Source organism: Maniola hyperantus, chromosome 4 (assembly GCF_902806685.2).
Source record: "Maniola hyperantus chromosome 4, iAphHyp1.2, whole genome shotgun sequence".
Classification (NCBI taxonomy): domain Eukaryota; kingdom Metazoa; phylum Arthropoda; class Insecta; order Lepidoptera; family Nymphalidae; genus Maniola; species Maniola hyperantus.
The window spans coordinates 7,445,130-7,467,288 of record NC_048539.1 but is presented as its reverse complement, the minus strand read 5'-3'; the positions used below and the strand labels follow the sequence as shown (position 1 = coordinate 7,467,288).

General features: G+C 40.5%; 1 protein-coding gene across 1 annotated transcript in view; it reads right to left on the bottom strand.

Moving 5' to 3' along the window:
* Positions 1 to 22,159, bottom strand: part of jbug (filamin-type immunoglobulin domains fbug) — a 66,965-nt gene that overhangs the window by 5,882 nt on the left and 38,924 nt on the right. The window contains exons 13-39 of the mRNA XM_069498339.1: positions 20,955 to 21,028; positions 20,043 to 20,199; positions 18,831 to 19,039; positions 18,234 to 18,413; positions 17,328 to 17,402; positions 16,811 to 16,970; positions 15,182 to 15,330; positions 14,709 to 14,781; positions 14,172 to 14,339; positions 13,345 to 13,514; positions 13,011 to 13,103; positions 12,240 to 12,384; positions 11,726 to 11,811; positions 11,219 to 11,411; positions 10,187 to 10,408; positions 9,190 to 9,353; positions 8,053 to 8,203; positions 6,791 to 7,039; positions 5,703 to 5,923; positions 4,966 to 5,173; positions 4,520 to 4,648; positions 3,883 to 4,047; positions 3,070 to 3,227; positions 2,348 to 2,527; positions 1,919 to 2,063; positions 1,277 to 1,492; positions 572 to 745 (exon numbers count right to left, since the gene is read on the bottom strand). Of these exons, the coding sequence (XP_069354440.1) occupies positions 572 to 745; positions 1,277 to 1,492; positions 1,919 to 2,063; positions 2,348 to 2,527; positions 3,070 to 3,227; positions 3,883 to 4,047; positions 4,520 to 4,648; positions 4,966 to 5,173; positions 5,703 to 5,923; positions 6,791 to 7,039; positions 8,053 to 8,203; positions 9,190 to 9,353; positions 10,187 to 10,408; positions 11,219 to 11,411; positions 11,726 to 11,811; positions 12,240 to 12,384; positions 13,011 to 13,103; positions 13,345 to 13,514; positions 14,172 to 14,339; positions 14,709 to 14,781; positions 15,182 to 15,330; positions 16,811 to 16,970; positions 17,328 to 17,402; positions 18,234 to 18,413; positions 18,831 to 19,039; positions 20,043 to 20,199; positions 20,955 to 21,028 (4,314 nt within the window). The remainder of the gene's footprint in view (positions 1 to 571; positions 746 to 1,276; positions 1,493 to 1,918; positions 2,064 to 2,347; positions 2,528 to 3,069; positions 3,228 to 3,882; positions 4,048 to 4,519; positions 4,649 to 4,965; positions 5,174 to 5,702; positions 5,924 to 6,790; positions 7,040 to 8,052; positions 8,204 to 9,189; positions 9,354 to 10,186; positions 10,409 to 11,218; positions 11,412 to 11,725; positions 11,812 to 12,239; positions 12,385 to 13,010; positions 13,104 to 13,344; positions 13,515 to 14,171; positions 14,340 to 14,708; positions 14,782 to 15,181; positions 15,331 to 16,810; positions 16,971 to 17,327; positions 17,403 to 18,233; positions 18,414 to 18,830; positions 19,040 to 20,042; positions 20,200 to 20,954; positions 21,029 to 22,159) is intronic.

Below are 22,159 nucleotides of genomic sequence, written 5' to 3'. Positions count from 1 at the left end.
TTCCAGCGAAAGAAAGTAGCCTGGATCACTTTTTGCAAGCCGCATCCGCATTTTTAAATCACGAGTTTTAGCTATTTTTTATAGCTAAAACGCGTGAATACAGCGATCGAAGGCAGAAAATTGACAAACCGCGATGTAGCGTTGATGTAGTCGCAAAATCGCTGACGATGAAATTAACATTCTACTAATATAACCTAAGTGGCTATTAACTAACTTCTTCTCAAGTAACTATACTACGCGACAGGTTGAAATGGCAATTAGGGAGGGAACGCCCCGCACACCCGCACAGGCCCCATGCGGGGCGTCCCCTGCCTCATACCCTAATTACCACCTCAACCTGTAGCGGACTATATAACATCTTATGAAATATATCTAGCTATACCCTAACCCTATCTAAACTATATTAATAACTATAACAACTAAACTGTACAGGAAATCCGACACGTCCCATACATTTTTGGTTTGAAGCCTTCACTTTCGATGCGAATGTAACGTATCAATATCTTTTTACATATGCCTACCTAATATCATTGATTACACCCACTTGTGTCTGTTTTACAATTCAACCTACCTTTAACAAGTCTTCCTGCCCACGTGACTCTAAGCTGGTGATCGCCAGGCCGCCTCGGCGTGTACGTAGCGCGCCACAGGCCCGGCCCCGCGGCTGCCAACGCCACGGATACCGACTCCCCTTCAGGCGATGTCAGCGACGCCTCGGGAGCTCCCGGCCCCGCTGCACTACCATCTGATACAAACACCAGGGTTAAAGTGGCGATTAGAGGTTACACGGTTAATAGAGCTCTATAACTCGGTTAGAGCAATAGAGCCCCTAAAATGGACATAATATAAAAGTCCGCTGAAAAAGATGTGCCATACAAAACGACAGTTATTACGCGTACAATTTGACAAAGGACTCGCCATATAAGGACTCTATGTGTCAACTGTCATTTGAAAAATACGGTATATCGTACTTTAGAGTAGGTGATGCCGAGTGAAGGAATAGTGGAGCGAGTCTTCTGGCCCATTTATAAAATAATTCAGTAAAAGTATTATTAAACGCCGAATCAAAAATTCAAACTATTGTATGTCTCTGAAGTAAAACCTAGGATTTACCGAGTGAATGCTAGTAGGTAATAGTCTGAAATTAACCATTAGCACAGAATAGTTCAGAGCTTTACTATTAAGACTGGGTAAATCTTAGGTTTTACCGGCAAATCCCAGGATTTCCCGTATAGTTGTTACTATAAAATATTAATTAGTATTCATCGTAACTCACCAATAGTAAACACAGCGGGTGTATGCGGCGCCGCGTGCGCCAATCCGCGTCCAGCTAAAGTCACTCTATCCGCGGTATTCCCTGACGCAACTAACGCCTTTCTAGGCGCACCAGCCACTAGAGCGCCGTTGTAGGTAAGTTCTAACTCTTGTTCCCCACTGACACCTTCAACCGCTGTTAGGGTAACTACCGCTCGGCCTGCTACTGTTTCTACTCCTGTATAAAAGATACGACAAATAAGATCGAGTTTTATGACATTTTTTAATCCATACTAATATCATAAATGCATAAGTAAGTGTCTGTCTGTCTTTCTGTTTATTTGGCTGTCTGCTAGCTTTTCACAGCCAAAGTGATTTTGATGAAATTTGGTACAGAGTTCGCTTTTACATCTCGGGGACGGACATGACGGCTAATTTTTACTCCGGAAAATCAAAAATTTCTCACGGGACTTTTGGAAAACCTAAATCCAAGCGGACGCAGTCGCGGGCATCATCTAGGACTTTATAAGTATATTTGTGAAGTAAAATGGTCCTGCCCTCAATCATTTTCCAAAACTACTCAAACCTATGTCCACCCATTTAGCTATATTATTGATTTAATACAATTGTAGCTAGCGACTATGCTCAATATAATGGTACTCACGTTGATGCCTTCCCGCTAATAAGCACTCCAGAGTTCCAGGACCAGCATTACTTGTATCTAATACAATCTTGGAAGGCGCTCGAACTCTACCAGAGTTATCCGTTCCCCACCCACCTACTGGTAATATGGCTGATGTGTCAATTACCTAAAACAAATGATTAAAGGTAAATAGTTTTTATAGGCGGGTAAGTACAAAGAATTAAGATAGAGGGAGGAGAGGAAGAGAGAGGAAGGGAGAGAGGGAGGAGAGGAAGAGAGATGGAGAGAAATAAGAGTTACTCGCTAGAAAGAGAGGCGTTTATTTGGGCCGCTGCGCTGTGCGAGCTGAATTGTACTTTATTTACTGCGTCGTAACAACAGTTGCGATTTATTTAAACGTCTTTGCGGAAAACCTGGAAGGTGATTAAAATATTCTGTGGTTATACTCACTTTAACAGAGAACGGGCTGCCAGGCAGTGGTCCAGAGGACGTGAATATCCGCACTTCGTACAGGCCCACCACTAGCGGGATGTACGCACACAGCCACTCCCGCGCCGCGCCCGCTACCACTCGACACTCCAGCAGACCTGAATCTGTGTTATCTTCCATGAGATCTGTCAGTTTTTCCACCTAAAACAATGCTTATTCCTTAAATTTCAGCATACATTTCCGACGGCCGGGTTTTCTGCCAAGTATTTACTTCAATACCTTCTTCTAGGCATCTTTTAGGCAAGCGCGCTCCAACCTCATCTTTTTGTAGTCCTCGGATTGTCGTCAAGCGTAAGCCTATCTCACAATAATAAAAAAACCCGCCATTAAAATATAATATCTACAGTGCGACAAGGCTGTCTTAGCGTGTGGCGAAAATCGGAACTAACGTTGCCGTCAAGTGGCCCCCTTGGTTTTGTTTGAATGTTCTAAGCCTTTGTTCTCCAACAGATCTCTCCTGTCAGTCATTCAAGTGCCAAGAGAGCCTAGTCGCACTGTAATTACAGATTAGTAGAGTATGAATTTTCCCAATCAAGACCGGCATATTATCAGGAAATTGTCTGTTAGAAAAAAATCGAAGCGCCGGAAAGCACTCTGTATACTTATTATGTGCTAAAACTCCATAGACATGCCGCTATATAGACTATATATAGACTAAAATGAAACATAAAATGCCGCCCTACCTGAACAGTGGGTGCAGTATCTTCGACACAGTTTATTGTGAAAGCGGCTTCTTTGCCCACGTGTGCATGCGCGAGTCCTGTGCCAGAGCATTTCGCAGCGTTACTTGCTTTGCCGCTTAGGACGCCGAGCGATACTGGACTCCCGACTACCGGCGCACCTACGAATTCAAAAAGCATTTTCAATACATCAACCATTTTTTTATAAGAAAGGTCTACTAAAAAAATATGAACAAAAAAACAGATTTTAACGTCATAAATATCCCATCATTTTGTGTATTGTTGCTGAATACCTTGTTTAAAGTACGGCGATCGAGAAAATCGAGAAAAGAGTTTGACACTTTAAAGTTTCCATCGAAACATCGGTCATCAGATTACAAATTGTCAGAAAATCATTCTGTCAGTTTATTTTAATAAATATTGATGACATACACAACTGGCTTCACTTTTAAGTTTAGGTACCCTTTTCCGCAAAAGTTAAGCTAAATTTTGAAAAGGATTTTTTTTAGTTTTCTTGCTAGGCAACACAACCTAAGCTATGAGTACTTAGAATGTATTGTGTTCTCAAGGATGTTTGGTCGCTAAACAAAAGGTAGCCTGTGCCCATTCCATGAGCAGAATATGTGTGTTCGCAGGGATAGGCCATCTTTGGTCTCTAAACAAAAGGTAACCTGTCCATCCCCGAGATGCAAGCTAACTCTGTACCAAATTTCGTCAAAACCCGTTAAAGGCCTGTGAAAAGCTAGCAATCAGACAGACAATTTCACATTTAAGTTAATATGGAAGTATGTATTTAAATATTTAATTCAAACTTACCCCCGTATGTAATATAAATACGGTAATGCGCCGGTACAGAAGGTCGTAGCCGAACTTTGTGAGTGTGTCCGTCTTCCCGTATATCGATAGGTAACCGCACTCTTCTGTCCCCCATCGCTTCGCAGACCACTTCTAATTCCCCGAGACCTGCGTCCTTTGTGTCGACTGTAATAAACCAAACCGCATTAGTACCAATGATATTAACACTATATATTTGTTACGTCCAGTTTAATATCGGACATGAGCAATATGCATAGCACAGCGTACAAAATATTCGCAGATACACATCATGACAATTGGGATGGTTTCAGTGGACTCCACATGGCACATGTCAAAAACCTCGTGAGCCGGATCGAGATACTTACTTGCGTTTTTTCTTCGTCTCGGCTTATTGTTGTTATTCGTCTTCAACCGAAGGTTGTGGCGATAACAGATTGATTAATGTATTTGTCTTCAGCCAGAAATCGACCTTCAGTCGGGCAAACAGACTTAAACCTCGGTTAACCTATATAATCGGTTTCAACTCAAAATCGTACAATGTTAAATCTATTGGTGCTACACTATATTAGCTGCGACTGAAGGAAGAAGAACTTATAAGGTCGGTACAAATCAGTACTTCAATGAATATTTAAATTACCTGTAAAATTGATAGGCGTCTGCGCGATAATATTCCCAGTTGGAAGGCCCGATAGAATGACTTTATGCGGGTCAAAGGATTCGCACGTAAATGGACTTCCAGTGACGGGTTTTGAGAGATGTAGTACTTCTGTAAAAGTATAAAAAAGATGTATCATAGGACCGACCAATTAAATACGTAACAGATAAGCAATAAAACCTACCTACATTATATAGGGTTCTAAAGCTACGTGTTTTGCTTTTGAGTAAAATCAAATTGACACATTAGGGTGTCGAGTGTCTTAGTGTTCCGTACGTCTGAATATAAAAATGGAACCCTTATAGGATCACTCGTGTGTCATAATTTTTTCATAATTTCAAAATAAACAGTTTAAGCTTAAGTTACTTAAAAATAGATGAAAGTTGATCATTCTCCCCCTTTCGTAAGCTAGGGCAAATCTATTTTACCTATGGTGCTTTGTCCAACTTCATTGATGGCAAATTCGGCTTGTAATAGTCCCGATTTGGTCTGGTAACATCTGACAGGTAAAGCTCTTGACCCGGGGCCTGAGACTACCACGTCGAACTCCCTGGCTGGGCGACCTAATGTGTCGATACTGAACGACGCCACTTTGCCCACTTGGGCCTGGTAGAGACCTAGACCTGATGCCGCTACCTGAAAACAAAGAGCTGGTTTCAAACAGAAAGTACTAGTAAGTAATAGAAGTAATAGGATTTAATAAAATAAGCGCGAATTAACACTCAGGATAATATTACAATATAATTAGAATATTTCTAAGGAGGGTTGGAACGTTTTTCAGAAAATACGTCCAATTCTAACGACTTCTAGACTAATAACGAACGCCCTGTTTTAAAGCATGAGCATGCTTCAAAACACGTGTCGTTTTCCCTAAAGATGCGTAGATTCTGCACCAATATCTATAGAGTTTGTATCGCTATGCGCTCGCATGCCACATACAAGCGTAAAAAAATCATTTTTAAATGCATGTTCGTAGGTGTCGTTTTCCCAAAACATGCGTAGGCACCGCGCCAGTGTCTATGCAGTCTGTGTCGCATTTATTTGCACGCATGCCACATACAATCGCACTAATTTCATTTTTAGCATCGTCATTTATAAAATAGGAATGTACGAACTTGACCTATACTGGAATGTTATATTGTCTTTATCTAATTCAAAAACTAACCTCTTGACCATGATGCGCGGGTAGAACATCAACAAGTAACGGCTCTTTTGAAATTGGAACGCCACTCCACAACAATGCCAGTCGATGCGTGGCTGCTCGCGAGGGATGCCACACTAGCTCCATCCTAGCTCCGCCTCGTCTCCGCACTGAATGTGCCACGGCTGATCCTCCGCACCACACTCGAGCTGATAGTCTACCCGCACCCGCCCCTGCCGTACTCACTGTAGGAAAACAGTCGCGTTATATTTGATTGCTCTAGTGATTCACATTTTAAAAGGTAAAACGATTCTAACGTGAGTGATTTCCATTATAAATACTATCTGTCCCGGCTTACTCACGTGTGTAGTTGACGTTAGCCCGACGGCGCGTGCGCGGACGGACTCCCTTGAAAAAGGACCCCGGATGGGTTCGAAACTAGTCGGGCTAACGTCGACTACACACGTGAGTAAGCCGGGACAGATAGTATTTATAACGATTCTAACAGTTTAGATACAGGTCAAAAATTTATTATGTAGTGGCGGTAGCTATAATATACACACTGTCATTGCGTCATCGTTCTCGAACTTGGATGAACACACTAGCGTGTGTCGTGGTCAAGATGATTTTGGGTTGTCTTAGTATGTTTGGATATTTGATAATCATATTTATACAATACTAGCTGCCCCGGCGAACTTCGTACCCCCTAACTGTCAATTCAAAGTTTTTAAATTTTTCCCTCCGTAAGAACCATCCTCGCACTTCAAGGAATATTATAAAAAAAATTAGCGAAATCGGTTCAGCTGTTCTCGAGATTTGCGATCAGCAACACATTCAGCGATTCATTTTTATATATAGAGAAAGATATTGCAAAATAAATTTGATTTGATTTGCTAATATTATAAATGCGAAAGTGTGTCTGTCTGTCTGCTAGCTTTTTACGGCCCATCCATTTGACGAAATTTGGTACAACGATAGCTTGCACCCGGGGATAGACAAAAGCTTCTTTTTGTCCTAGAAAATTAAAGAGTTTCTACTGGATTTCTAAACCTAAATCCAAGCAGACGAAGTCTTTACGACTATAAAGAAGAAGAAGAAGAAAACGTACTTACCAGTGAGTATCGCAGGTCTGTGAGCCACCGCGTCCCCGATAGACAGTACTTTGACCGCCGCAGCATCGAGCGCTTCGACTTCAGCTATCGGTCCTCTAGGACTCCTCACAAGGTACCTTCCTACTCGGTTGGCGGGGAATGTTAGGAGCCCAGTGTCCTCAAGGTTGGCTTCAGATATACGACTGCCGGTGGGCGATATCACTTCCACGTCCGATAGACTTTCATCCACTTCAATTGCCGCTACACCTCCTATGGTAAAAGTTAAGAAAGTGACGGCTGAAGTCGATCCCTCACTCTACTATTTTTTTGTAACATCATTTAGGTAGTTTCGTTCAATTCGTTGTTTAGAAATAGAAAGTAAAGTAAAAGTAATATATTCTTAATTGTTCACCAAATTTGCATAATGAAATCCATACTAATATTATAGATGCGAAAGTGTGTCTGTCTGCTAGCTTATCACGACTCAGCAGCTTAACCGATTTTGATGAAAGTTGGTACAAAGTTAGTTTACATCCCGGGGACGGACATTGGCTACTTTGTATCCCGCAAAATCAAAGAGTTCACACGGGATTTTAAAGAACCGAAATCCACGCAAACGAAGTCGCGGGCATCATCTAGTATACAATAAAGATGTTTGTACAGGCGGCCTTATCGCTAAAATAGCGATCTCATACAGGCAACCTTAGGGTAGAGGATATAATAAAAATTAAAGAAAGGGGAAGGGGTTTCAATTAGTACCTACTAATTAAATAAAAAAAACACAAATACTATATTATGTAGGTATATAATGTAAATGTATAAAAGTAAACAAGAGAGTAATAGACGACAGGTAAGAGGAATAAAAAAAAACAAATAAGCAAAAAAAAGTGATTTAGACTGTTTGTTATCCAAGGGGAGCGAGTTCGGTAGCAGTACAGCAGTGACAGTAAAAGATTTACCATAATTATATTGGGGACGAAGAGAAAAGAGTGGGTATCATAAAGGTGCTCAAATCGTTCTTAAAGATAAAGAAGAGGGGGTTCAGAGAGTTCCAATCAACTCCCTCATCAGATACAATCAATTGTATCTGTTGTCTTCCAAAGCTCGAGTGTTTGTAAGATTTCGATTCAATCGAATCGAAAATTAAAAGTAGCCGAAAAATCAGTTACCAATTTTACGACTGACTCTGAAAGACAATATACGAAGAAGTAGTTAACCTGATAAAAAAGAAAATAAGCAAGTAAATTATGTTAGGTTCAGCTAAAATTGCTTTATTATCTTACCAATTTGTACGTAAGTGTGCGGTTCGCTAACTCGACAGACAAAGGGGCTGCCGGGTACTGGCTGCTCATTGAAAGTGACGGACACGCGATGTGGCTCGCGCGACACCGGCACGAAGGTTACGTCGTAGAGACCGCGGGCCACAGCCACTACCTAAGGGAATACGAAATAAAGTTTATAGAACCAAATACTCATAGTATAGTCCGCAAGAGGTCGAGATGGCAATCGGGGCCTCATAGGCGGGGGGACGCCCCGCACATCCGCACGTCACCCACGCTCGTCCGCCCCGGGTTATCGTGATTACAGATGATTACTCCACATTCCGCAAAGAAGTTCAAATAAATAGCGACTCTTGTTCGGCACAATAAAGACCAATTCAAGCGCTGCGGCTTAAAATGTAATAAACGCCTCTCTTTTCATCACGTTAACTCTTTCTTCTCTTTCTCTCTCACATAATAATCAAAGGGGAGCGCCGTACGTATATTTCTCGGGTCACGTGACCAAGTGAGCCCAACTTGATAAGTAATGAATTCACCACGAAAACTAACATGTTTAAGGGCTAATTTTTCAACCGCCTAGTAAACTTTGAGAAACTATTTTGATGCTTTGAGAGTTTTGTATAGGAAGTTTTTGAATTGCGCAAAATTCATCATTTAAAGATTATTTCGTATTAGACTTTTGGTAGCTTTGGCAAATATTTAGACAGTTTTTTTTCTATAGACGTTTTTATTAGATAAAATTTAATGTGATATTTAAAGTCCAACCAAATTGAGTCCAACCTATTACTTATTTATCTATACTTCCTTATTGTGATGGATGTGACCCATCCACAATAATTGAAAGTAATCTATAGGTACTTCCATGAACTTACATCATAAATGCGAAAGTGTGTGTCTGTTTGCTAGTTTTTCACAGCCCAGCCGTAAACCGATTTTGACAAAATTTGGGACAGAGATAGCTTGCATCCCGGACATAGTCTACGTTTTATCCCCGAAAATTGAGTTCCCATGAGATTGTCAAAACCTAAATCCACGCGAACGAAGTCGCAGGCCTCATCTAGTACTAAGTAAAAGCAATCTTTTATACCATATTTTTACATTTTATAGCAGTTAACATGTAATGAAATGTACATAATTTACCTCAGCTTTAACTGTAGTTGTCGGTGTAGACACCACCAGTTCAAGGGTGCCCTCGCCAGCGCCGGCCGCGTCCACGCTGAAGGTGACGGCCTTTCCAACTTCCACTCCACGCTCCTCGTCACCACTTTCGTCTAGGCTTAGACCTTCTAGAGTGCCTTCCAGTTCTGTAGACAAAGTTAATTCTTTTTGGGGTTCCGTACCTCAAAAGGAAAAACGTAACCCTTATAGGATCACTTTGTTGTCTGTCTGTCTGTCAAGAAACCTATAGGGTACTTCCCGTTGACCTAGAATCATGAAATTTGGCAGGTAGGTAGATCTTATAGCTGACATTTGGGGAAAAATCTGAAAACCGTGAATTTAGGGTTAGATCACACAAAAAAAAATTAAATTGTGGTCATGAACTAATAATTAGTATTTTCAACTTTCGAAGTGAGATAACATATCAAGTGGGGTATCATATAAAAGGTCTTCACCTGTACATTCTAAAACAGATTTTTATTTATTTTTATGCATCATAATTTTTGAATTATCGTGCAAAATGTCGAAAAAATACGACTGTAGTACGGAACCCTCATTGCGCGAGCCTGACTCGCACTTGGCCGGTTTTTTTAGTTCATAGATCTACCCTTTACAATGGCTGAACATAGTCACAGAGCAAAGAATTATGATAATTACATATAGAAGTTCAATGAAGCCGTCTAGACATAGATCAATCATGCGGTAAGTGCGGGACGAAGGAGCGACTCGCATCCCTATGTTGAAGGGGTCGTCGTGGTCGTCATTTACGATATCAAAGGCGTCGGACTTATACTGTCGGTCACTGGTCTGTAATTCGTGTGACAATTTTATTTAAATTAGTTACTACAGTGTAAGAGTGTGAGAGCATCAACCGTCGCCTTGACTTGAAGCTGCGTCCAGTAAACTTGACGATGTATGGCTATCAGTCTGCATGACAAGTCGACTTGTCAGTTAGGTTCATTTAAACTGAACTACTTACCGCCAGCGCCAAGTCCCGTAACCCTCACGCGGCGAACGTCATACACGTTACAAGTGAACGGCGAGCCGGGAACGTGTCTCCCGGCGCACTGCACTTGCACGCTGTGTCTGCCCACCGCCTCGGGCGTGTAGGATCCCGTGTACCGACCGTCGCCAGTGGGAGTCACGCGCGTGCGCACGCTGCTGCCGCCGGGGCCAGTAACGAATATCGTAGGTTCACCAGCTATAAAAGATGAAATGAGAAACTTCCTTTTATAAAATCAATCGAAGAATTAAAAAAAACAAAGTGGAGTAGAGACCCTTGTTATTGAAGTCGTTAAAAAACTAAACTAAAGCAAAAGCGATGACTTAAAATATCTTAAGATTACAGTTGGCAACTGGACGTACTAACACATTTTTACCAACCCGCTTTCTTGTCGGTCTGTTTGTTTGTTTGCCTGTTCGGCAAAAATTTTACAATCGATTTGAAACTTCCTAATGAGCTAGAAGCTTGAAATTTTAAACGTAGTAGGTTGAAAACGGATGACTATGCAACATTAAATTGCTTTCAATATACTTAGTCAAAATTGTGATATTATGAACATCGTTAAAGAAATATCCAGGATATTTCTTTTGGGATGCTACGTCATATTATCGTAATCAATTTGTTCGTTTTTCAGGAAACCTTTACGTCCACTTTTGTCATCGAATTCATTGCGAGAGACAAAGATAGACAGTAAATAAAATTGATTATTGAAGAGTATGAAAACATACTGAAAAATAGAAGACTGCAATCCATGAAAGAATTATCACGTGTAACTTACTATGAAAGACAGTGAGGTGGATCTCAGCTGGTTCGCCCCTAGGCACTGAGCTTAACCCGGGCCCGGCGGCCCTCGCGTCCGCCGCTGCGGCCGGGGCCGACACTATACGCGTGAACGAAGACCCTGGTACTGAGTGACCGTTAAACTTGACCGATAGTGTGTGTGGCGCTGCTTAAGTTGGCTTGAAGTTCACCTATGATATAGGCAAAGAATAATCACAAGTAACTTACTATGAAAGCCAGTGAGGTGGATCTCAGCAGGTTCGCCCCTAGGCGCTGAGCTTAGCCCAGGCCCGGCGGCCCTCGCATCCGCCGCGGCGGCGGGGGCTGACACTATGCACGTAAACGGAGACCCTGGTACTGCGTGACCGTTGAACCTGACCGATAATGTGTGGGGCGCTGCTTCCGTTGGCTTGAAGTTCACCTGTGATAGGGAAAGAAATCTTTGGTATTTAAGAAATCTTTTTAAAGGTTTTTATTTGTTTGACTGGTCTGTATAGGACTTGTTCATTCCCACTAATGGCATATGACAGATATTCGTGTTTGGACTGGTTTTGTTCTCATGAGTAAGTTTCAATCCTATCCACAGTAGGTACATCACTTTTACTTTTAACCACTTTTAACGTTTACAGCGAGCAAGCAAGCATGATGTATTCAGGATTTTTTTGCTCTCAAATCTGGAATGTGAGTTGATGGAGATCGTGTCATTTGGTAAATTTTAAAAGAAGACAAACATACCTTAAATCGAGCATTTCCTTCACTCTGTACATAATTAGGTACATTTCTGCCGTTTACAGCTACTATGATTTCCAAGTTTCCAGCGCCTAGAAACAAAAAAATTACAATGATAAACAGACAGAAAATAGCATATAGCCATCCTCGGAATGCCAGCTATCTCTGCGTCAAAATCGGTTAAACGGATGGGCCGTGATAAGCTAGTGGTCAGATTTTCGCATTTACTAGCTGATACCCGCGACTTCATAGGCGTGGGTTTAGATTTTCAAAAATCCCGTTGGAACTCTTTGATTTTCTGGGATAGCCAACGTCATTTACCAGGTGTTATATCCATGTAGAAAATCAGGTTAACCCATTGCTCCGTTACGGCGCGATTGACAAATCAACAAACCAAGAAGAAACACCCTTTTACCACCACCCCACACCCATTTATAATATTATGGGTTATAGTATGGATAGATGCCCTGAAATGATAAGAAGCATTTCGACATTCAGCCATTAAGAAATATAAAGTTACCGGCATGAGAAGCGTTGATGGTAAAGGCCACAGGTCTACCCACGACTCCGGGAGAGATGTCAGTGACTGAGACGCGCGATGCACTGTAGGCTTTCACTAAGAACGGACTGCCTTCTACGTGACCGCCCATTGCGCCAGCCCGTACCTATGAAACAGATAAGATTATAAGATTCAATTTCATGCCAGTCTTCGACACAGTGCGTGTTGCCAGTTATGACATATGGATCCGAAACGTGGTCTATGGGCTTTATAAGAAAGCTCAGAGTCACTCAGCTGGCGATGGAGAGAGCTACGCTTCTAGTTTCTCTATGTGATCAAATCAGAAATGAGGAGATTCGTAGTGTCAACCAGAGTAGCTGACAAAGCTCAATGGGTTGCAACGCTAAAGTGGCGATAGGCGGGACATATAGTTCGAAAAAACGATAGACGTTGGGGTCCAAAGGTTGTAGAATGTACCTCGCACGGGAAAGCGCAGTCTCCACTAGATGAACAGGCAAGAAAACGAGTTGCAGGGAGCCGCTCGCTGGATTCAGGCGGTACAAGACGTCCGCGTGTGGAAGTCCCTACAAGAGATAACATGTCCAGCCGTTGACGTCTATCGGTTGGCGATGATGTTTCAATTTCATCATTGGCTAGTTACAAATAAATGGTCTTGCGTCTGTCTGTGAGATTCGCACATAATATAACCTAAATAGGTGACAGTTCGTACCTGTGTGGAACAAAGAAATAATAAATAATAGAATAAAAGTATAGGTATAAGAAGAATTTTACCTCAATACTGTGGTCTCCTACATCTACTGGTACGAAAGAGATTGTGTATCTTTTGCTTGGTTCATTTTCACCTACGGTCTCTTCAGCAGAAACCTGCAATAATAATTGAAAATGACATTTCGTTCTTCAAGTAAGAGAAAACGCAAGAAAGAAGCTGTAGATCTTAGTTTTTTTAACTTTTGTTTTAGCTGATGAAAGGAATCAAGAAGGAATTTGAACGAATAGGGTTAGGTTAGTTTGTCAACTAGAAATGGACATAATTTTTTTTTCGTTGATTCACTTCAATAGTTTGAGATTCACTCAACCTGCATTATTGGGGTTGGACAAAATTTACCTGTACGGGAACTGGTCTTCTAGCTGGTCCCAAAACCTCCACATGTGGGGAAGTGGGCGAATCCACGCTGAATGTATACGCATCGCCCACCGACACTTTATCCGGGGATTCCCCTGATCCCGCTCCTATGACTCGCGCAGGCGCAGAGACGTGGCACACAAATGGACTACCTGAAATACATTTCTACCTGAAGAGATTCTGTAACGGTCAATTAATTTTACAGACATGAATGATGTCTTCTATGAGCAAACTTGCAATGCTGGCGTGGATCAATATAGCTTATTTATCATAAGCTTAATTAGAAGGTATAGTACGCGACAGGCCGAGATGGCAATGGGGGTGGAGACGCCCCGCACATCCGCACAGCCATATGGGCTGACCAAATGCGGACGAGCGTGGGTGATGCGTGGGTCTAAGGGCGTCCCCCCGCCTCATACCCTGATTTCCATCTCGACCAGTCGCGTAGGTACTATATGTTTGCGTAAAGTTTTAAAAATGGTAGACACTAGACACTTTTAATAGACTCCTGCGGTAGTAGAGCGATGGGTGCGGGTGGGAGGGTGACAGTTGCTACAAGTTGCTTAAGCACTGAGCTCTCGCGTCACGTCATCACAACCCTGGGAGGGTTCACTACCGCAGGAACCTACTCAGTTATGCGTAATGCACGACAATAGCACAACGGACGAGGGCTTTAACCGATTCGAAACCACCCTGAAGAAAGGTGTCAGCTCAGCATAAAGCCTATCATTAATCGAAACTCTTGCAGATTCTACTTATTCTTTTATTTGTCTTATTCTTGACTTATTCTTTGGTTGACAGTAATTTACCGGGAACGTGGTCTCCGTTGAACCTCAGCTCGACGGTGTGTGGGCGCGGGTCCCTGGGCGTAAAGCTTATGGCGTATGTATGGGCGCCTTGCGCTGCAGCAGCCGTTGGCACGCGTCCACCGTTCACGGTCACCTCCAAGTTGCCAGGCCCCGCCGCCATTGTTTCCACTAGCCAAAAAGGGGAAAGATTACGTTACTTTCATAACTTGATAATAGCAGCACAGAATATGAAATAGTACCTTCCAGAAGAGAACCAGTACAGAAGGATCACTCCGCAAAGACGTTTAAATAAATTAAAACTCGTGTTACGAAGCAATAAAGTGCAATTCAGCTTGCACAGCGCTGTGGCCTAAAATTTAATAAACGCCTCTCTATTGTATAAACTCAAACAAAAGTCAGTAGAACAGTTTAATTATTTCGTTCGAGTCGGTATGTTGGTGCTACGACCGTAAAGCCGGATCGTTCCTAAATACCAAAGGCGACGTCTCGCTGTCATAACAAGATGTCTAAAGTTTTATGAAGCTTGTTAAGACTTACCTAGGAACGTTACAGGTTTTCCGACGGTGCCGTGTGCTACATCTTTGACTCGAATGGCGGTGACGTCGTATACCTGCGTAAAGCAAAATCGGTATTGAAAAAACAAAACTGAAACAGGGCATACTTACGTCAAAACTGTTCAAAATCGTTTACACACACAGTTCGGACTGCAGGCAGCATGATATCGCTTATATAAAACAAGCTTATGCTCGCGACTTCGTCCGCGTGGACTACACAAATTTCAAACCCCTATTTCACCCCCTTAGGGGTTGAATTTTCAAAAATCCTTAGCGGATGCCTACATCATAATAGCAATCTGCATGCCAAATTTCAGCCCGATCCGTCCAGTAGTTTGAGCTGTGCGTTGATAGATCAGTCACCTTTTTCTTTTATATATTTAGATTACTACGCGGATAAAAAGTTTCACTTCAAGAAGTAGTTGATAAATTCTTTATGTAGTATATAAAATTTACCTTCAAATGGAATGGGCTGGCAGGTATAGGTACGGAGTCCACAAGCACGTTCAGGCGATGCTCGCCAACGGCGCGCGGCACAAACTCCGCTCGGAAGGTGCCTGCCCCCGCGGCTGCTACCGCAGCCGGCACCGACGCTCCGTTGGGACCTACGCCCCACGATCTCTCAACTCACCGCTACGCCCTTACTCCATCTCTCTTACTCTTTCTTTCTCTTTTATCTTTATCTATTACTATATTTTCTATTTCTTTCTTACATCTTTTGTTCGAAGAGTGGCAGTTTCATTTATACATACAACTAGTTTTATAATATTTTGTGAATCTTTTGTCTTATTGTCCTACGATTGTTAGGAGTTAGGGCGAAGCGGATGAGCTTTGTAAACGAGTAAAAATGTATGTTAAATTATGCCTAAATAATAATATTTCAAGTCTTTATTTTGAAATCGATTGTATACACATCTAACAATATGTTAGTATTTTCTTTTGGTATTATTGTGAGCAAAAGATCTTAGCCTAAGTTAGTACAAAACTTCAATTTCAAAATAAATTGATAGTTTACGAAATATAAAAAAATATGATAACAAGCATGAGTTAAAAGGTGACGGTTAGTATTGCAAAGCGATTTTTTTTTTTCTTTTTTATTTTTTATTTTTGTTATCCTAACTACATTTTCTACTATTCAGTCATTCCTTCAAAACTTCTTCCCTTATATAAAGGTATATGCATTTTAATGATTTTGATTCTTTTCATGTCATCGTTCAAAATGATTATCTATTCTGTCTTTTATGCCAGCCTGTAAAAGAACCAAATTATGCATGAAAAAATGACTTGTGATCTTGTGATACTAAAATTTCAATACAAATGCAAGCAAAACACCATGACATGGCAATGTAACATGACAAGTGTTAGTTACACAAAAAAAAGTTTGTTTCTTTACAATATTTATACTAAGGTTAACTAGCGTATGCTCGCGACTTCGTGCGTGTGGACTACACAAACTTTAAACCCCTATTTCACCCCCTTAGGGATTGAATTTTCAAAAATACTTTCTTAGCGGATGCCTACGTCATAAGCTATCTGCATGCCAAATTTCAACCCAATCCGTCCAGTAGTTTGAGATGTGCTTTGATAGATCAGTCAGTCACCTTTTCTTTTATATATTTAGAAAACAGTTTTGTAATTTACGCTAAAACACAAGTCTTTAGCTTGAGAGGAAAAGTTTTTTTTTTCATGATAGCTTTAATTATAGTTAGCATAATAGCAAAAAACATTTTCAGCTTGTACCAAGAAAGTTGGTACTTTATAGTCGATTTCAAGGATCTGAGGCGAAGCAATCAAGTCTTGACTTTGCTCTGTGCAGCCTAAACAATAATTATGACTAGACTAATACAATAATCAAAATCTATTAGAGTAGGTATTGGTTGAATTTATGTTACTATTGCTGCGGCTGTGTATTTTAAACCAATAGCTTTTAGTCAGCAAAAACTGACTGCAATCATCACTCTAGATATTAAACTTCAGTGATAGAGGTTCTCTGGATTGTTACTGCCCAATTTTTATGGTTCATGGTGCATCCAGTAGATTTTAAGTGTTCAATTTTGTACTAAAATGGAATTGTTGATGCCTTACCCTCAACATTGACTTCAATCTGGTCCAGAGTGGCAGAGGAGTGATGTAATGTGAGCGAGGCAGGTTGGTGTAGTGGAACAGGGCCTGGCAAGGTGACTCTGGCGGCGATTCCACCACCTTCTGACACATCTATTATTAGAGGACATCCTGGGACACGCATCTGTGAAACAAGTTATAGATCAAAACTCAAAATCTGCTTAAATATCTTTCTTGTCATAATAGAATAAATAGGTCATATTGTTACATAATATCATTTATTTATGCTCATAGCTTAAGGTCCTGAGAAAAATTCACACAAAAATAACTTGTTATTGGTGATATTTTTGATACTGACGCTTTATAATTTATACAATAAGTATAATGATAATGATTTTGGTATGAAAAAAAGGTTCATTGTTCTTAATGTGTTGTTTGCCATGTTAGATTTGTCATAATTTCATATTATAAATTATATCATTACTTCACTTATATTTTATTATCTGCATTTTGTATGATTGCTAAAGAAGTGATTCCTTACCTTGTTGAAGGAAACATTGACTATATGTTCGCAAGCTTCTGTTGGTGTAAATGATACAGTGAACCTGGCATTTCCCTGTAACAACAGATTAAACTTTTCATTAATATCATAGCAGAATAAATATTTAGTAATAGCGGATGCCACGGGCGACATCAGATGAGTCGCAGGGAGCCGCTGGATTCAGGCGGCGCAAGACCGTGGCGTGTGCAAGTCCCTACAATAGACCTATGTCCAGCAGTGGACGTCTATCGGTTGATGATGATGATGATGATGAATAGCGGATGCATGATTCTTCGTCTCACAGTTATGTTAGTGCTTAAGTATAGGTTGTTTGGAGAGATCACTGAAGTGATAAGGTCACCCTTTGTTTTTAAAATATTTCCAGTATTTTTATTTTTAACTGGTTAGGAATAAAGGTGTTTAAATAAATAAGAAAATAATTATAAAATCCAGTATTAAGTTATTCATTGGCTTTTATCTCAATAGATAGATAACGAGTTTAGTTCTAGACATCTCTTCAAAAACCTGGTGTGACAGATGGAAAATTAGAGAGACAACTTTCATTCTTAGGAGTTTGGAGTAAAACAAGAAACCCTAATAGTTTCATCCAGTGTTATCTGTGTGTCACAGCCATTTTAAAAATAAATTGAAAGAGTTGCAAGGTTGAAATTTAGTATGAGCACTTTTTAGAAACAGGTTGGCAGATTTCTGCTCTAAAAATGAAATCTATAGAGCGTGCTTTGACTTTGCTTAGACTTAAGTCACTGTTAAAAATAGACAGATTTATGCCAGCTATATAACACTGTCTCGTTTTAACCATGTCTTAAGTCTGAGCAAAGTCAGAGTGCGCTGCGATAGATCTCACCCTAAGATGTAGATCTAAAATGTCTCATGTATTTTTCTCACTTGTGGATGAACTTGTGTTGGTATATTGAGTCCTCTTGCAGCCACTGTGATTTCTAGGTTTCCCTCACCGGCCTGAGCTGCATCCACCGCCAGCTGCACTGGCACTCCAATGCGAGCTGATGATCCACCAGTTACGCTAACTAGTTTACTATCATATGCTTTGCAGACAAATGGAGTACCCTGAAATGTAAATTAAATTTGCTATAAGACACCAAAAAAACACACACAGCTAATCCAAGCATTATTTTAGTTATATTATAATCTGTTGACTTACTGTAAAATATTAGTGCAGGTTCTTACTGAATAAGTATAACAACTAATTTATTAAGCACCTATTCTTAATTAATTAGCCTTTAGGTAAGTACATAGAAAGTCTGTAAGTACCTACTGAAATAAATTATTAAACTTCTTAAGTTAACTAAGTTAAGAAAGATACAAAATAAACTCCTAACTCTAATTAAATTGTATTCTCAACTAGGTAGTAAATATCAATGTAGTTTTCAAACTAGACTTTTTTAAATACCAAGACCAGTACATCTTTTCCTAAATAGGTAGTAGGTTTCCTACCTATTCAGTTTTTAATATTTTTAAACTTACAGGCACAGGTTGATTATTATAGTGGGCAGTCAAAGTGTGAGGTCCGACTTGCTTCGGTGTAAAGCTGGCCACGAGACCTGACAGAGCTTCGCCGGTGAGGCGCACTGGGACTTCGCCCCTCGGTCCGCGCACCGTCACGGTCAATTCGCCACCGCCGGCACCTTCTACTCGCACCGAACATGATGCCACCTCGCCGACCGATATAAGTTCTACAAATTTCATACAATAATCAAATTCAATTAAGAAAATTAGCTTTTGTTGTTTTTTATCGATGTTTAGTCGTTTTGTTTGTTTTGATTTTAAAACGTCAGTTGAAATTCATGTCCCTCATTGTCAGTGTCATTGTCAATTTGACGCGTTGGGTAAGTTCGGAAACGCCCAGGAAATTCCAATTTTTAGGGTTCCGTATCTCCAGAGACCTCTCTCTCCACTGGCCATATTTGCTCTATGTGTCAAACATAGTCGAACTGTTTTGTCGTGGTCGAAAGAGGTTTTAATTATCATATGGACTACAAAAGACAGTCTATTCTTTATACCTAATCTAAGGACTAAGTGCAATCAACTAAAAATCCTCGAAAAAGCTAAATCAAAATTAACTTTTACCACGACAGTTGACACATAGAACAAATAGTTATGGCGAGTCCGTTCTCAAGCAAAAGTACAGTGCGACAAGGCTTTCTTGGCGCGTGGTGAAAATCGGAACTACAAAGGGGACACTTGACGGCAACATTAGTTCCTATTTCCGGGACGCACCAAGATAGCCTTGTCGCACTGTACCTAGTTAACGTGGGTAATTTGGTAATGAGAGCCACGTGGTCACGTCGAAAAGCAACACATTAGCAGCATACAGCGATAATACGTAAATGTTCCACATACAGTACGTACAGAAAGTAATGTACATCGGCCTTTAGAATGACATTTCAGCTTTGTAGAGCGTTGTCTCTGTCATACCTATATGACGTTTTGTCAGTCTCAACGACAGAGATAATGCTCTCTACAAATCTGCTATCTCCTTCTAAAGGTACCTTCTGCTGCGTACTGTAACTCCGAAAAGTTAGAGGTGCGTGCCCAGGATCAAATCCCGGATCCCCCGAATAGGGGGCCGGCGTCTTACAACTAGGCTATCAGTTATCACAGCTTTTTATATCGCTGCACGCTGGACGTTTAGAAGGCAAATATTTTCATGATTTTGGTGCTGAAACAAACACTTACCAACTTGTGAAGTGTCTATCGTCACTCGCTGCGCGGGTGCTACGTGGAAGATGAAAGGCGACGAAGGCACGGGTTCACCATTGAATTTAATGTCTACTCGATGTGGTGTTGGTGTCTCCGGTCTCCAGAATACAAGGCAGCGACCGCCACCGACCACCTAGAAATAAAACAGTAGTAGTAATACTTATAATAGTAGTAGAAAATATTGTAAATCGACCTTTATTTAGAAAGAGATAGTGGTTTTGTAGAGCGTTGTCTCTGTCGTTGAGACCGATAAAACGTCACATTGTATGTGTTAGTTATTTGAACTAACACCGAAGATCCGATAGGCAGATCTTCTAATTTTTAGGTTCGGAGAAGGAACAATGAAACAACGTACTTCAGCGGAGTGTGTGTGTGTGTGTGTGTCAACGCTTATTATTAAGTTGACAGTGCGTTCGCGGCTTATCGGAACTATTATGTAGATTATGCCTAAAATTAGTCTACGGTCAGAAATTGTTCCTGTATTGTATTGTGTTGTCATGTAGAAGCATTGACAAATTATTATGTTCTTATTATTATAAACCAAAGAATTTCTAAGTACTACTTCGTAGTCGATGTTATAAACAGCATTTTTTTTCAAACCCTCAAACCTTTTATAATTCAACAGTAATACAATAAGTTTGAGTAATATTTATTACGTCAGCTAAATTCTACAGTAAAAGTTTTGAATAAATAATTTAATACAACTTCGCTTTGTAGTTTGTTCTAAATTAATAGTTACTTACCTACGAGGCCCTTCAAGGTATTTAATTTACTCGCAGAGTTTAGCTTATTAATAAGGCAAGTCTAGGCACTGTCAATAGCAGTGCCTTGCATGGTTTACTTAACGGAAGTTCGCTTAAGTTTATTAATATTAAGTTTATTACTTACTTGTACATGATTAGGGACTTCGCCCTCATTGATTGAAATTTCTAATTGCCCTTCACCCGCAGCGCTCGCGTCCACTGTAAAAAGAAACATCGTTTTATTTTAGCGTTTAAACTATCGTGAGTGATTTCCATTATATATATTGGAGGGTCGATATTGAAAGAGTTCTTACTGTATGTACACTCCGTGAAAAGAAACGTATAGGCGACCATAGGTAGGGTTAGGTTAGGGTGATCTGGTTGTGTTACGTTGATGGTTTCCATGTGCGATACGTTACTGAGAACTATTTGTAAAGAACATGGATTAAAGTACCTACTTATTAATTACTACCTTCTGATGTCGGCTAAAGATGAATAATAATTATCAGCCATCCTCCTGTTCTCCGACATATATAATATCTGTCCCGGCTTTACTCACGTGTTTAGTCGACGTTAGAAACAACGTTTTACCAACAATTACCTAACGCGATGTTTACACTTTATTTTTAGGGTTCTGCAGCTAAATGGTTACACAAAAAATTCAACATAGATTAACGTAAGGCATAGATATTTTTATTTAAAACTAGCTGACCCGCCCCGGCTTCGCTCGGGCGGAGTATTTCGGACTGGGAGTGTCATCGTGAAGCCGTTGCTTGATACCTAAAATATCAATTCACTATCAGAAATTCTAAAATCCCCACGATTTAGGACTTTAGTACTTTGCAGCATCAGGATTGAGGAGTTAGGATCCGAAGTTCAATGATGTAGCCTATGCTTAGTACCTAAATTAATTTTGCATCATCCGCAGTTGATGAAACATTATAGTTTAGGAGTGCTGTACCCTACATCATCAGGGTTGAGGAGTTGGGACTAAGTCTGAGAATAAAGTCGTTGCTTGGTACCTACAATATGAATTCACTATGAACACTTCCTGAATCTTGATAACTCAGGCGGGCAGTAACCCTGCAGCATCAGGATTAAGGAGTTGAATCCAGATTTTTTATGTGACCACCACGAAAGCTTTTTTTGTTGATTTAAAAAAAAATTGCAAATCGGTCCAGAAACCTCGAAAAAATCGATGTAGAAAAAAGAACCACCGCTTTTTTGACAGTCGGTTAAAAACCGATGACCTTGAAATATTTACGGAACAATCTTTAAAATATCCCCTTTCTAACAAAAAAAGAATGAATGAAATCGGACTACGCGTTAATGAATTACAACTCAGTATAC